The sequence below is a fragment of the Microtus ochrogaster genome, chromosome 21, assembly GCF_000317375.1.
Source record: "Microtus ochrogaster isolate Prairie Vole_2 chromosome 21, MicOch1.0, whole genome shotgun sequence".
Taxonomy (NCBI): Eukaryota; Metazoa; Chordata; class Mammalia; order Rodentia; family Cricetidae; genus Microtus; species Microtus ochrogaster.
In genome coordinates, this window is record NC_022022.1 from 39646041 (window position 1) to 39661957 (window position 15917).

The 15917-nt window shown below is 47.6% G+C and overlaps 1 protein-coding gene across 1 annotated transcript in view; it reads left to right on the forward strand.

Annotated features, from left to right (window-relative positions):
- Mcoln2 (mucolipin 2) overlaps nucleotides 1–15917 on the forward strand; it is a 35858-nt gene that overhangs the window by 14222 nt on the left and 5719 nt on the right. Inside the window, exons 3-11 of the mRNA XM_005357404.3 lie at nucleotides 1257–1430; nucleotides 1813–1966; nucleotides 2877–2961; nucleotides 3056–3152; nucleotides 3827–3926; nucleotides 7308–7420; nucleotides 9028–9177; nucleotides 11450–11551; nucleotides 11667–11789. Coding sequence (XP_005357461.1) covers nucleotides 1257–1430; nucleotides 1813–1966; nucleotides 2877–2961; nucleotides 3056–3152; nucleotides 3827–3926; nucleotides 7308–7420; nucleotides 9028–9177; nucleotides 11450–11551; nucleotides 11667–11789 — 1098 coding nt within the window. The remainder of the gene's footprint in view (nucleotides 1–1256; nucleotides 1431–1812; nucleotides 1967–2876; nucleotides 2962–3055; nucleotides 3153–3826; nucleotides 3927–7307; nucleotides 7421–9027; nucleotides 9178–11449; nucleotides 11552–11666; nucleotides 11790–15917) is intronic.

Here is a 15917-nt window from a genome sequence, read left to right on the forward strand (position 1 = left end):
AGTATTTAATATGTTTTTGAAAGTCTTCAGACATAGAAAATGTTGTTTCATTAATCAGAAGCATTGTGCCCCCATGTAAGTGCTAACTACAGGCACTATCAAGAATGTCTGAGCGTTGCATTGGACCTTGATCTAAGGTCATCCTGCAGATCGGTTATCACCAGAACTGGAGCGGTCATCAGCGCTGTCATCCAGCTGTTGAGTTGTGGCTTTGACCTCATCTGTGGGTGACTTCTCCCGAGGTGACTACAGTTGAACATACATGTCTGAAAAAAAAAAAAACCAGTACTGATTTGGAATCTTTAGCTCTACTATACATAATCTACTGGTACCATCAATCCAAAAGGATGATTTTTATGAAATACAACATAAAAAATGTAAGAAATGCTTCCATGTGGAAATGAGAGGCCCTCGGCTGTGATTACAGCTGCAACTTGACTCTGAGTTTGTCCAGGAGTCTTCAGGTTGGATGATGTGCTGTCCCAGCTCATTCAGAAAAGCAAGTCACAGGGCTGAAGAGATGGCTCTGAGGCTAGGAACACTGCCATCCGGAGACCTGAGTTCAGTTTCCAGCACACACCATGGCTCATACTTATAACTCCAGACCTAGAGTATCTGGTACCATCTTCTGGATTCTGTAGACACGAGGCATACATGTGGTGGACAGGCAAAACACTCAAATGCATTAATATAATAAAACAACATAAAAGTAATTAGAAGAGAGAAAGGCAAACAGTCGCTTCAGAAGACAAAAGACCCTGCACGCCCAGGGTGCAGGGGTGTGGTTAATAGCATGCATCGCTTGCCCCTTTCCACTCTTGGTTTTTTTTTTCTTTCTTTTAATGGTTTTTCGAGACAGGGTTTCTCTGAGACAGAGAAGCACGTGATAGTCCTGTCTGTCTGAGGCACTTCTGTCAGGCTAAGGAACCCCAGAGGAAGTCTCAGGACAGACAGGGTGGGAGAAGCCTTAGGGCTGTTTCTTCAGCTCAAGGTCCTGGCATGTCCCAGCATCATTCTCTGGGATGCTAAGTCCCAACACACTCTTATACTGGGAGTTGTTGATCCAATGCAATGGGCGATTCTCTTTCAGGCTTGTGTTTTTAACAGTGTTGCTCTTAATGTGTAAATCAAGGAATGGATATTTTTCCTCAGATGCTTAGCAATGAGAATTGATAAGAATTGATAACAATCAGCAGCAGCCATTTTTTTCCCCCTGGTAAATGGCAAAAACCACATTCCTGTGTTTTCTTTTGCAGCTTGTTCGCTTTGGCTTAGGCAACCAGCTGGTGGTGGCTTTCAAAGAAGATAACACTCTTGCTTTTAAGCATCTGTTCTTGAAAGGATTTTCCGGAGTTGATGAAGATGATTATAGCTGCAGCGTATACACTCAAGAGGACGCCTATGAGAGCATCTTCTTTGCTATGAAGCAGGCGAGTGTTCTAAATGTCCTACTTTTAAACACTACAGTGTGTCTTGTCAAGCTCTGGCAACTGCCTGGAGGCCAGTAGGGCTCACAGAGTAGAGCCGAGGAACCTCAGTGTGAGACACAGTCAGAGAGACGAGTAAGACCTTGGTTTCTGCTGGGAGGAGGTTGCGAGTATCCCTCAGGGTGTTGCTTTGGTGTGGCGTTCGATGAGGCAGTGTGTCCCTGTTCAACTGAAGAAAATAACCGTATGCTGTGTTGAACTGGACAGGGGTCCCCCCAAAGGTATTGTATAAGCAATAAAAGTAGCTACAGTTGTGTTCCATATGGTAGGACTTGTGGTTTTTAAGAACTCATGTGTTTATTTAACTGTGTTTTTATAAAAACAGTATCGTCATCTAAAGAACATTTCCCTGGCAACTCTTGGTTATGGAGAGTATGAAGGCAACAGGACTGGCTTGAAATTCTGTAAGCAGCACTACAAGACAGGCACCATGATTTCTCCTAACGAGACCCTGAATATTGACAGTGACATTGAGACAGGTAACAGCAGTGACCGTCTTGTCATGTGACTTTGTCATTTTCTGTGATGAGCAAAATGGCTCCTGTGTGCTGGCAACTCAGTGGAACTCAGAGGAGCAGGCTCTCTCTGGCCCCGGGGCTGTTGGTTTCCACAGTTGCCGCCCAAGACTTTGGCTCAGGAAACCACACGTTCCTGGTGATGGGAAGGGAGCGCTGTTTTGGTCTGTCTCTTCGAACATCTTAAAATTCTGCAGTATGTGCTCTTAACCATGTATCCTCTGCCTCCACTTCCCAAGGGCTGGAACCAAGGGTTTGCACTGCTATACCGCTCTATCGTTTATAAAATATGCAGTGGTCTTCAAAGGCGAATTGAGGTTGGTGATTATCATTCCTTCTCTTAGGGGACTGCTTGACAAAAAATGTCCCAGCTCACCATGCAGTCACTTAGAGCTGCTCTGTTAAGAATGTAGGTGAGCACACAGTGTGTGCTTTAAGAATGTAGAAGAGTAGGTGAGCACACAGTGTGTGCTTTAAGAATGTAGAATAGGTGGCACTTGCCACCCATGCTCTTCTGATTACTATGTTCCAAAGAAAAGAACATCTTCTCTTTCCTCACAACTGGTCAAGGTTATGCATCTGGGGTAGGAATGTCACACGGGTGTTGGGTCCTTCCTGGGGTGTTGTAGCAGGAGGCATCTGAAGCCTGCTTCTTCCTGAGACTGCCAATGTTACCACAGTCCCTGACTAAAAGTGGCCCCTGCCAGCTTCTCCACTGAAGGGTTACTGTGCTCCATGTTGTAATGGTTTGATATTTTCTGGCAGATGTTTTGAGATGTTCAGAGGGTCCTGCTTCTCCTAACAAGGCTGCCGTATGCACCTAAGCATCACGTTCTTGCCGGAAGTGACCATTCCTGGTCTGTCTTTGCTCTAGACTGCATTCACCTAGATCTCCAAGTGCTGGACAAGGAACCCGAGGGCTGGACACAGACTGCTTTCTTCAGGCTGGATTTTTACCGGTAAACACAACATGAGGTCTCAGTCCCCAGGAGAGGAGGCCGGGGGTGGACAGTAGCATCGTCACACTGACGGATATGCCTCTTACTTATTCAGGCTCGTGCAAGTTGATATCTCCTTTGTCCTCAGAGGAATTGACCTACAGGCAATTCACTCCCGAGAGGTACCGGACTGCTACAGCTTTCGGAACACGGCAAGTGTCTTTGTCTTACGGTGACCTCTGTCTGGTTTGTTCGCTATGGCTTCTGTAGAAGAAGATAAACCTGAAGCCTGCTGCAGTGGTCTCATCTAGAGACTGTTTTATGTAAAGATGGAGCCAGGCCTTTCCAACTCCCTAAAACCGTTTTCCTGGGCTGGGAAGGTGACTCCCATGAGGATGTGAGTTCAAATCCCTGCAGTTCTTACCACTAAAAGAAAATTGTGAAGGAATTCTCCTAGTTGGCTTCAGCTGTCAGCTTGACACAGCCCACGGTGACCTCAGGGAGTGTCCACAAGAGGACCTCAGGGGAGAGTTTTTTCTTGGCGGCTGATTGATGTAGGAAAGTCCCTCCCACTGTGGGCAGCACCGTCTCTGGGCAGGTGGTCCTGGGCTGTATAAGAAAGCAGGCTGAATGAAGGCTGTGAGCAGCCCTCCTCTGACGTGACTCAGTGATGGAGTGCGACCTGGAATTGTTAGCTGAAATATCCTTGGGCTGCCTAAGGCCTTCACAGTGACAGCTGCTAGAGCAGAACCCATGCACTGGGGACATTTCCATTGCTATGATCTCTGTATCAGTGTTCCATCCTGGGGCTGCTGACTTTCCTGAGTGGTTGACCTGAAAGCTCCCACCTCCCGTTGGACTATAACCTCTCCATTTCTGCCTCTAGATTACCTTCGATAACACAGCCCACAGCGGAAAAATAAGGATCTATTTTAACAGCAAGGCCAACATAGAAGAATGTAAAGCCATGAATATATCTGGATCTAGTAAGTGTGTTGTGCGACCTGCCCTTTGTGTGTTACAGCGTGGCTTGGGGCTCGTGTGATTGTTGTGGATGGCGGTGGGAAGAAAGTCCCATAAAAACAAAGCTCAACCCAGCACTCGGGAGGCAGAGGCAGGCAGATCTCTGTGAGTTCAAGACCAGCCTGGTCTACAGAGCTAGTTCCAGGACAGGCTCCAAAACCACAGAGAATCCCTGTCTCGAAAAAAAAAAAAACAAAGCTCAAACACCAGTCTCGAGACGTCTGTCCAAGTCAGCAAGTGTTTATTGCTTCTCTGGAAGACTTAGCATGAGTCAGTGGCTTAGGGGATCAGTCTCTGCAGCCAGATGGCCTGCGCTCACCATTCTGATTCTGTTCTGTGTCTGGGGGCTTAGACCTACAGAGCAGCAGCAATGACTGTTTGCTGAGGGCATTGGCACTCAGTGCTGAGAGGGGAAATCATCAGTTGGTTGCTGGGCTCTAATAGAGGAAGAAAAGCCATAGTGAGGGAGACGGACGTGACCAGATCTCTAGTGTGTTGTGGTTAGGGACGAATGCTGATGTATGAACAGTCTGAGGAAGGGGGTAAATGACAACTTTGACCAGGGCCGAGTGGGAATCATAAAATGATCTTTGGAGAAGGCTTGTTTTGACACAAGCCTTGGACAGCAAAGAAGAGTCATGACCCCAGAGCACAGAGAGCAGCCTGAATAAACATGGGGACAGTTCCACAGTCACCTCATGGTCCATGTGCCCAAAGTGGCGCTGATGAGCTAGGTGTGGTGTCACATACCTGCAAACCCAGCACCATGGAGGAAAAGGTGGGGAAATTTCAAGTTCAAGGCCAGCCAGGTTACACAGGGGTTCCTGTTCCAAAAAATGTAGGGAGGAGGAGGAAAGCCTAGGCTCTGTGGATCCCATTTGGGTTGTTCAGTGGTCAGGGCGATGTCTCTGAAAGGTCAGCGTTGAGAGTCGGCAAACTTCTTTAAAATGAGTTCCCCTGTGACCAGACAACCAGAAACATGAAACACGAGACACATGGTCTCTACCCTAACAGTGGACCGTTACTCCTCAGTTGTACAATGACTGATGATGATTCTGAAGTCTTCTCTTCCTTTTCTAGCCCTGGTTTCAGTTGTTCCTGAAGGAAACACACAGTTTCAGGTTTGGATAAAATGGTTTCCTATCCCCAGCAGACACTCCCTCACCATAGACCACCACCAAGCGAAAGCTGCAGCTGTGTCCTGGGAAAAGAAGTCACCTTGGTCATATTTAAAATGTGATTTTCAATAGTCACCACGAGGATCAAAGTGCTTCACAGCTTCCCAGGCATCCCCAGACCATGGCTCCTTGACCACTAGGGCTCTCCCCCCACCCGCCCCCCATGCACAGAAGGGAAGAACTCTCGCTCCCCCTGGTGGCCAATGTAGAGAAACACAGGCCACGCATAGCTGAGTGGAAAAACAGCTAAAATGTGCTATTCCTACAGCCATGTCTTAAGAAACTTGACCTCGTCATCAGAAAAATACGCATTTAAGATGAAGTGAAGGGTTGGGAAATCATTAAAAAGCTGAGGTATAGAAACCAGTTTGGGAGATGGTTTATGCCCCCTCTTTCATCTGAAGCTGTGTGGTGGGTTGAGAAGCCCTACCTGAGAGACGGGGCAGAGGCGACATCTGGCGGGCTCTGGCTGCTATTTCCCAAGTCTTCTGCCTCTCCTTCCTGCTCACTCAGCATCTGGGCTGCTTGCTTCCCTTGTTATCAACCATGTTTACCCACATCTCCTCAAAGTTCAGGCAATGGCCCCTTTCACAGGCAGACCTCATCTGCTACCTGATAACCATTTTCCCTAAAAATGTGCTTCTGGTCTCCACCAGTTTGAGTTTATAACGAGCCCCATGAGGTTTGGGAAGAAGTGGTGAGCGGGTCTCCAGGGAGTGATAGTGTTTACTTACTGCTGGGCGGGAGTTAATGCATTTGGATATCCCTGAGCCAGTGTCCCTCAGGCAGACAGAGGTAGGGTGTCTGTACACATCACAGATTTGGGAGCATGGGATGAGTAGGGTGTGGGGTTCAGGCTTATTCTGAACCAGGGTTTTCCAAGGCCAGTTTCCAAGCTGCTTCCACAAGATATTTCTACAAAATAGTTTCAGTGGGGGTAAGAAATTAGTGGCTGCTGGATGCTGCCTACACTCTGGAGGCCAAGGCAGGAGAATTTCTACTAGTTCGTATTCAACAACTGTATTTGTCTTAGCTACTTTTCTATTGCTGTGTGAACACCATGACCCAGGTGACTTGGTGACTTTCTAGAAGGTGACTTAGAGAAGGGAGAGTCGTTTGAGCCTGTGGCTCTGAGGGCTAAGAGTCTATCGTGGCAGGCAGACATGGAGCAGTCAGCTGAGAGCTCACAGCTCGACCCACAACCAGGAAGCACTGGGGAGGGCATGGGAGGGATGCTGAGAAATGCCAGCATCTCCATAAGTCACCGCCACTTCAAACACACCCCAGCCACAGGCTCATAGCAGCTGCAGTGGCAGAGGCCCTCAGGGGGAGTGCATGGGAACAGCCCCTTCAGCAGGCAGACAGGGGTGGAGGAGGAACTCAGGGCCTCTGCCTGGAAAGAGACTTGCTTGCTGCAGACACAGTGAGGAGAAACTTGCTGCTTCAGCTGGGTTCCCACTTATGACCCCATCAGGCCCCAGCTCATGGTTGAATTCATTGTCCCAAACCAGATCAACAGCTATGAATCTGGGAAGGGGACCAGGTGTTGATAGGGATGGGGGAAGCTAAGAGATGGGGGCGGGAGGTCAGAATACATTGTATAAATGTATAAAACTTTCAAGCAACACAATAAGAAGAAACATCTGAAACTTGACCCCCTCCCAACAAATCAGAGCAGGTGTGTCAGTGCTGTTCTGGCCAAGGGCAGGTGTGCCCGTTCTAGGCTTAAGCTTGTGAAGTCCCCAGGCAGGACAGAGAAGTCCGTATAGTCGCCATGTGGAAGGGAGGAGCAGCGGCTAGAATGTGCCACCGTGACGTCTGGGAGCAGCTAAGCTTACAGACTGCTCTCTTTCTCTGACAGCCTCTTGCCCTGTGCATTCCAAAGCAAACCCCAGATCACTACTGTCTTCCCACGAATTGTTTCCTTGGTGTTGGCAAGCAGGCAAAGCCGTTCATATCGGTGCCGTGGTGGGACGGTGCACGGTGGAGCTGATGAGCAGGGCTGCGGCTTCTCACTGTATAAGGCAAACTCGCTGTCTGTCTCTTCGCATGAAGCAAATTGGGCCATCCCGGCACTTTAGCCACTCTTGAGTGGGGCCTAAAAGGATCACTCTCCACAATTTGTGCAAGGTGTGCTTAACATTTGCATTCTGCCTCGTTCTGCAGTTCAGAGAAGCACGCAGTACGTCCTGGTGTTTGACGTGTTTGTCATTATTATCTGCCTGGCATCCCTCATCCTGTGCACCAGATCCATTGTCCTTGCTCTGAGGCTGAGAAAGGTAAGTGTGGCTCTTCCCTTTCTCCCTCCACTCAGCCTGCAGCCTGCGTTTGTCCAAGTCAAGGGGTCTGCGGGGTCTGCGGGGTCTGCGGGGTCTGCGGGGTCTGCGGGGTCTGCCGGGTCTGCCGGGTCTGCCGGGTCTGCCGGCACTGGGCTAGGCGGCCCCTTCTAGATTCGTTTCCTTTACCGTCCTGAGGTACAGGAAGTAAGAAGAGGCCCTGGGGGCTAATGAGACAGGCCAGTTGGTGAAGTGCTTGTCATGCAAACCTCAGGATCTGAGACTGATTCCCAGCACACACATAACAAAGCCAGACAGGACTGTGTATGACTGTAATTCTGGAGGGTCCTCTGGTTCAATGGCCGGTCAGCCTGATGGGATCAGTGAACTGCAGGTTCAGTGAGAGATATTATTTTTTAAAAAAAAATAATAAGGCAGAGAATGGATGAAGAAGACACCTGGCATTCACATACATACATGTGCATGTGAGCATATATACATGTGAACATAGATGCACATATACACACATCAAAATTTTTTAAAAAAGGAAAAGGTTTAAATTATTTCAGGAGGCCTGATAATTATTCTGCTGGAAATCGAGCTAACAAGAACAGGTATTTGTGGTAAGCTCTCAAGCATTTAGAAGCTTCCAGAATAAAATTTTAATGTCAGGGATGCTCTGAAGAGCATGTGTAGGCTCCATCTTCTGTCTTCAGGTCAGAGTTCCCTGACAAGGAGGCACGGAGGATGGGTGGTGATGGAGCATGGGATACTTGGATTTGATTCCCTAGGTAGTTTATTGTACTGTTTACCTGCTCCGGTGTGTATTCTCAGGAGTGTGCCCTTCAGCTCTCTGTGTTGTAGGTGCCCACTGGGGTCCGGGAAAGCAGAGAGACACTGGCATACCATCTTCAGAGCAGGAAATAACCCACGCTCTATTTTCTTTGATCTCGACTTCCATGTTGGTTTTTAGATATTTTTTTTGAGATTTATCATTTTATGTGAATGAGGGTTTTGCACACATGTATGTCTGTGTGCTTTGTGTGTCCTGTGCCCGCAGAGGCCAGGAGAGGCATCAGATCCCCTGGAACTGGAGGGGCAGACAGTCGTGAGTTGCCGTGAGGGTACTGGGAACTCAACCCAGGTCCTCTGGGGGAGCAGCCAGTGCCCGTAGGTGTTGAGACATCTCTCCAGCCTCTTGACTTGCACTCTGGAAATATCTGCTTCATGTCTGCTCTCCAACCCTCTAGATATCCTGACTCCAATGCTGACATCCTTTCTACCAAGTCCAGGTACAGCATTGGGGACACAGTGCCCATACCTGGACCCCAAGAGAATCTTAGTTTGAGGGTTTCCCATCCACCGGCTTGAAGGAGAGCTATGTAGTGTTGGGAACACACTAGGTTAGCATTGTTGGACTAACTTAGTGCTTGGGTTGGTTTATCAGGTGTTTAAATGCTTCCTTACGCTGGAGTAGACAATGTGACTTAGCGTGCGGTGTTGTGTCTCCCAGTGAGGTAGATCTGCCATCTTGGAACTGTTTGTTCTTGTCTTCTGCCTCCAGAGGGCAGTGTGATTGGTAAGAAATGCTTTTTCCATGTTTGCGGTAGAGGTTTCTCAACTTCTTTCTGGAGAAGCACAAGCGACCTGCGTGTGATGCTGACCAGTGGGAGTTCATCAATGGATGGTACATCCTGGTCACTCTCAGCGACCTCATGACAATCATCGGATCCATATTAAAGATGGAGATCAAAGCCAAGGTAAGTGACATGCCATCTAGAATCGTATATTATCTTGGCATTGTGAGATACAGAATCCCTCTAGAGACTAGCGTGAGTCTCATGTTTTTGTTTGTTTTTTTATGCAGTTTTTTTTGTCTGTTTGTTTTTGTTTTGGGGGGAATCTTTTGTTTGTTTTTCGAGACAGGGTTTCTCTGTAGCTTTGGAGCCTGTCCTGAAACTTGCTCTATAGACCAGGCTGGTCTTGAACTCACAGGATCCACCTGTCTCTGTCTCTCGAATGCTGGGATTAAAGGTGTGCGCCACCACTCTGCAACCCTCCTGTTTTTTATGTCACCTATGACATAAGGCTGCCTCTCACTCTTCCTTAGAAGGAGAGTGCACCGTGGAAGGTGACCTCTATGGCCTTCCTCCAGGCATGTATAATCTTGTCTTTAGAACAGGAATTGAAGTTTGGAAAGATTGAGGGCTTCCTTTGTATTGGTTATTTATTAGTTTATCTGTCTACTTACTTGTGTCACTTGCAAAGGAAGTAACTGGCACACAGACCAGTTACCTCTCCTGAACATGTCTGAAGAGCCAGTGGCAAGTGTGTGTGTGTGTGTGTGTGTGAGAGAGAGAGAGAGAGAGAGAGACAGAGACAGAGACAGAGAGACAGAGAGACAGAGAGAGAGAGACACAGAGAGAGACAGAGAGAGAGAGAAGTGGGATTCTCCTCTGTATGCTATGACAATGTTTTATTACCATTGATTAATAAAGGAGTTGCTTTGGCCTATAGCAGGACAGAACACAGTTAGGTGGTGTATCCAAACAGAGACAGAGGTAGAAAGAAGGTGGACTCAGAGATACCATGTCGCTACCAATGAAGAAAGACACCAAAACCTTACCAGTAAACCACAGCCTTGTGGTGATACGCAAATTAATAAAAATGGGTTAATTTAAGATATAAGAGCTAGCTAGAAATATGCCTGGCCATCAGTCAAACAGTGTTTTAGTTAATATAGTTTTTGTGTGATTATTTGGGTCCGGGTGGCCAGGAAACGAACATGTAGTCTCAGCTTACAAATGGTACCCAGTGTGTGTGTGTGTGTGTGTGTGTGTGTGAGAGAGAGAGAGAGAGAGAGAGAGAGAGAGATATGCTGCGTTCCCTGATAGCCAAGGGAGGAATGAGGAGTACTTGGGTGTCACAAAGTCTGACTGGTTCTTTCTGTTAGTTCATTGTCTGTTCTCATAGTTGGATTCTGCTTCCTTTGGTCAATTGTTCTCTCCTCTGTTCTTTGTCAGTCTTACAAAGCTGTCCTCCTCATGGCTACCGTACTTCCTGTCTTTATTCCAGCTACCTCGGCTTCTCTCAGGCTGACTTCCTCTCTGGGCTGGACTGCCTCAGCCACCTTGCTGGTGTTTCTGTCTTTAGCCTTATATCCTACAGATCCGTCTGTACAGTGGCTGGGAAAACTTCCTAGAAATACCCACCTTGCTGTGACAATCCCTTCTGCCCCCCCCAAATCTACTTAGGATGAAGGGATCTCCCATCGTCATGGCCTCCAAGGTCCCCCTCTCTGGGCTCTGGTTCCCATCCTAGCTCTACCACTGCCTTTCCGTATACCAGATCTCAGCTTTGGGGATGTTCAGCATCTGTCCCTGAGTCTGTAGATTTCTCTCCAGTCTGTGTTGTGAGTCCAGCCAGTTTGTGTTGTGAGGCTAGTCCATTGAGTGGCCTCTGTGAAAAATAGCCAGTGTGTCTCCTGTTGAATTTTGCATACTATTATTGGAATCGTGTTAGCTGTCTGTCACGTTAATGCAGCCTAGACCCTCTTGAGCAGGAACTATGTCAGTTAACCACACTGGAGTATTCTGGGCTGTGTTGTTTGATATTTGCCGAACACCACGCTCTTTCATGCCTAGGTCAGTGGTAAATGCAAGTTCTGTTTCAAAATGTTATTTGGAAAATAAATCAGTTCACAAAGTACTAAAAAAAATAAAAACCGGACATTTGAAGCTTTCCTCCGCTTCTTTCCCCCTCCTCTTAATCCTTCCCCTCCCCTTCTTTTCTTCATCATCTTCTTCATTGTTTTTTGTTTGGAGACAAGGTCTCACTCTGTAGTTCTGTGGGCCTAGAACTTACTATGCAGTTCAAGCTAGCCTTGGGAACTCATGATTGTGCAGCCTCGGTCTCCCCAGTGCTGGGGTGACAGATATGCGTAGGGGGCAGTCAGTTCACCCATTAAAGGGAGGTAAACAAGCAAGGGAACTGGGCCATTTCACTCACCTGTGTTTTCTTTTCCTTCCCTAGAACCTCACAAATTATGATCTGTGCAGTATTTTGCTCGGGACGTCAACGCTCTTGGTCTGGGTTGGCGTCATCAGATACCTGGGCTATTTTCAGACATACAATGTAAGCTTCCAGAAGTGCCACCGTGCTTGACACTCCTTCCTCCTCCTCTGGGTCCTACCTGCTCACTTCCATCCTCAATCCATCCATTGAGGATTGTTCTGCCATTGTTTTTCAGGTGCTCATTCTAACCATGCAGGCCTCACTGCCTAAAGTCCTTCGCTTCTGCGCTTGTGCTGGTATGATCTACCTGGGCTACACGTTCTGCGGCTGGATTGTCTTGGGACCGTACCACGAGAAGGTGAGTAGCGCCAATTCTTTCCACATTGAGGGCATTTGGGGCCCTTCACCTTGCGCCTCCAGCCCTCACCCACTCCACTCTTCTCCAGCGAGCGCCCTGACGTCAATACCTGGAGAACATTTGCTTTTCTGTTTCTCTACCTTCTCCTTTTTAGGATATTGAGGCACCTTTAGGATTTTGAAACAAGAGCTACAGGAGATGGGAAAATACACCTCTCATGGTAGCCTGAGCCTGGCGGAGGACCTGACACATTCGACCAGTTGTTCAGCACTGGAAAGTGTTTGCACATGAGATCACTGTTAGCAAAATGTAAGAAAAGTAAGATTATGACAGAATCGCTCTAGTGTGAAGTATAGGTGTTATGTCCATATTGACTGAATAGAGAGGAGTAACGGCTCTACCACGGGCAAGCACTTCCTTTCTCTTGAAATGGGCTCACATTTGTGAGGGTGGTTTTGATCAAACTTCAGGTTTTCGTCTTATTGAAGATCAGAATCAGAGTCTCTGTTATTTCCCTTCAGGTAGCATCGTAAGTCCAGGGTAGTCAGGCTCACGGTCAGGCTCACATTTGGATCTATGGTCAGGCTTATAATCAGGCTTACAGTCAGTCAGGCTCATGGTTAGTCAGGCTCACGGTCAGGATCATGGTCAGACATGGTACAATCCCAAATGCTTTGAGAAAGGAGGAGGCTGTGAGTTCAAAACCAGCTTGGACCACATAGCGAATTCGGGGCTAACCTTAAAAGCAGGAGACTCTGTCTTGAAATGGTGTGATGATTGATAGAACATCATGAGGAGGAACCAGCGAGGCTGTGTTCAAGCCAAACGATAAAAAGAGTCAGTGCATCTTACAGCGTTTCTTCCCCAGCCTCCTGGCTGCTGAGATCACAGAAAAGATGACAGCAGTTACCCCCTGTTGTCCGCGGGGTGGGTGTTGTATGCCCAGGGTCTCTCTCACGCCACACACAGTCCCTTCATGTGCACCACTCTCCTCAGGCACCCAGCAAGGACCAATGAGACAGGAAGCACAAAGGATTCCCTCCAAGGTCGTCTAAATAGCTCAACCCTAAGTTCTGACCTTGACAGTCAAGCTCTGTGGTTGGTTTGCTGTTCACAGGCTGAGTGATACACACAGCTCAAGCCCTCCTCCACATCAATCAAACCCCAGTTTGGAACCCAGGGTTCCCTCTCTGTCATATTTAATGTGTCCAAAAGATTCTCGATTTTTCTTACAAGACAAAGCAGTCTGATGAACAAAGTGACAACTTGCAGCTTAACTGCAGATCTTGATGATCCTATTGATTTTTATGTTTGGTGTCACTTCTTTGAAGGTGATTCGTGGGTAAAACTTGTTCTTTGATATGATAACTCTAACACGGAGAGCCCGCTGTCTGATCAAGGCCAGAGAATTAGCAGTTTTCTTTCCTTTGCTTGCCTCCTGCTCCTGGAGCATCTCCACCTCTCTGTCACTAGAGGGCACTGTTGCACCGTGTGGAATAAATACTGAGCCTAACCTGGGTTTCATCAATCCATCCGCAGCAAGACAGTTGGACAAGTGGTCCTGTGTTCTTTGTCATGTGTTCTGTGCTGCTCTTCTATCCCTAACCATTATCCTGGAAGGTTCTCAGTTAATACTGTTTGAAGTTTACTGAATGGCTGTAATTTTTTGCTTTTTGTTAGGCCCTCTGTCTAAGTTCTTTATCTCCCTTGCTCTCCTGGTAGCCTTGCCTCTGTGATAAAATGCCCAACAAAATAAACTTTTAAGGAAAAAGGGGTTTATTTTATCTCATAGTCCAGAATCACTTGGTCCTGGTGCCCTAGAGCCTGGGACCAGGCAGCGTATCGTGGCAGGACATGATAGAGGAGACGGCCTGTTTGCAACATGGTACCCAGAAAGGGAAGAGGAAACAGGAAGGGCTGGGTTTCTAGAGTACCCTCAAGGCATGTCCCCAATGGGTGCTACCTCTTAAGGGTACCCAATGGTACCACAGTCTGGAGATCAAACCTTTATCACAGGGGCCTTTGGGGGGACATTTTGAGGTCCACGATACAGTACATCATCTCGTCATCTTCTCTCCCTGTGAGATGACAGCATCCCTTACAGAGAATAGAAACCTTAATATACCGAACCATTTTCTGTGGTTACTCAGACGGGAAATGTAGCATCAAATCTGGCCTGCCCAGTCTCAGTAATCCTGTTAGGACCAATAATACCCTACGGTGCTTTTCTTGGTATTGTCTGATGTGTACCATTGTAAAAGGACATCCAGTTTGACCTGAGAGGCAGGTGGTACTTGGGGACCCTTCCTCAGCTGTGTTCCTTTGGTGTGTGTCTGGATCACCTGCTGAAGACCTGGTCACTTGCTGGTGAGCCTAAGTGCATTCCGTATGTTCATCTTTGTCATTCAAAGGATGGGGATGGAGCTGGGGTGTCCTGGGCCAGCACTGGCCAAAGACCACAAAGCGTGAGCCACAAATGCAGCTGTTGTGCACGCTTCAAAATATTCTAAAATCCTCATGAAAAAATCAAGAAGAGCAGGACAGAGCTGATTTTAACTGTGTGTCTTGTTAAGCCTAGCACAGCCCAAATCCTCGTTTTGGTCCATAAGCAAAGACACCTTGGGGCTTCAAGCTTTTGCCTTTTGTCCTCCTTGAAGTCTGATTTTGGAGCCTCCTACATGTCTCGTCTTAGCTATTGTTTCTTTATTTTTGGAGATAGATTCTCATGTAGGTCAGGCTAGCCTCAAACTTGCCATATGGCAGGGGCTGACCTTAAACATCTTCCTTTCTCTGTCTCCCGAGGACTTGGCTTAGAGGCACGCGTCACTATGCTCTGTTTATGCAGGACTATGGTTCAAATCCATGAATGTCGATATTGGCAAGCCCTCTGCCAAGGGTGCGACACCCCCAAACACCTCAGTTCCACAGATTGCCTATCACGTGCTAAACAGCCACACGTGCTGGGCGATTACAGTTTTGGGCGTGCTTTTCACTTGTGCCAGTTCCGTTTGTCTCCCTCACAGAGTGAAACGAGGCCACCTCTAAGCAGCCCTGACTGGTCAGTGATGCCCCTCACTCCCACCTCCAGCCAGGCTGATGGACGGGGAGAGTGAGGGGCTGGCTTTGCACAGGTCAGTGGGTGAACGAACGGAAGCCTGATTCTGGAATTTGGTGTTTTCCTGCCCCGTTTTGCTGCCACTTTAAATTTGAAGTTGGAAAATTTTACTGCCCCCAGCAGCACTGCCCCCCCCCTCAGCTGATCTGCTAGAATGTCCAGGTTATACCATGAGCCCTTGAGTCAGAGGCCTTTCAGGGCTACCCGAACCGTAGAACAGCCGAGCATCGTGGCCAACACTTCATTAGTAGTTTGAGAAGCCCAGCAATCTGGAGTGTGAAAGCCATTCATCCCTTAAAAGAGACAAGAAAGAAGTTCTAAAGGGAAGGTGTCATGAAAGTCCTCCTTGGTGCAATTGACTGGGAATCAAAGCTCCAGATTTCCGAGCTTCCTGTCTTCTTGCTGCACATCTGATGGCAGTGATTCAGCTCAGGAACAAGAAGTGTCAGATCGATGTCCGTCTCCAGCACTAATGGACTTTGGCACCACGCTCCCTGAAGACATCTGGGCACAGAGACTTAAAGAGCGCCGATGATCTTCCAAACCTCATCTTGAATTATTAAGGACTTCTCTAATGTGGATTTTACATTTCCCGTCTCCAGGGAACATTATTTTTCTTAAACTATGATGCATAAATCACTGTTTTGCATTGTCCCCATTTTACAAATAAGAAGCACAAGGCATTGAAAAACCATTGCACTCTGCTGAGGCCACGGACAAAATCCTGAAACTTCCAAGGCTTTTGGCCTTGCCCAGATATTTGCTTATTCAAAATAATCACAAGCGAGCTGAAACATTCTATCTAACTATTACAGGAGATTCTTGCTGCTGAGACAAAATAGCTAACAAAAGAAACAAAAGGAGGGGTTTGCTTTGGCTTACAATCCGAGGGCACATCTCATCACGGTAGGGAAGTTGTGGTGGTGGTACATCTCACCATGATGGGGAAGAAGTCATGGTGGTGGCACACGTCACCATGGTAGGGAAGAAGTCATGGTGGTGGTACATCTCAC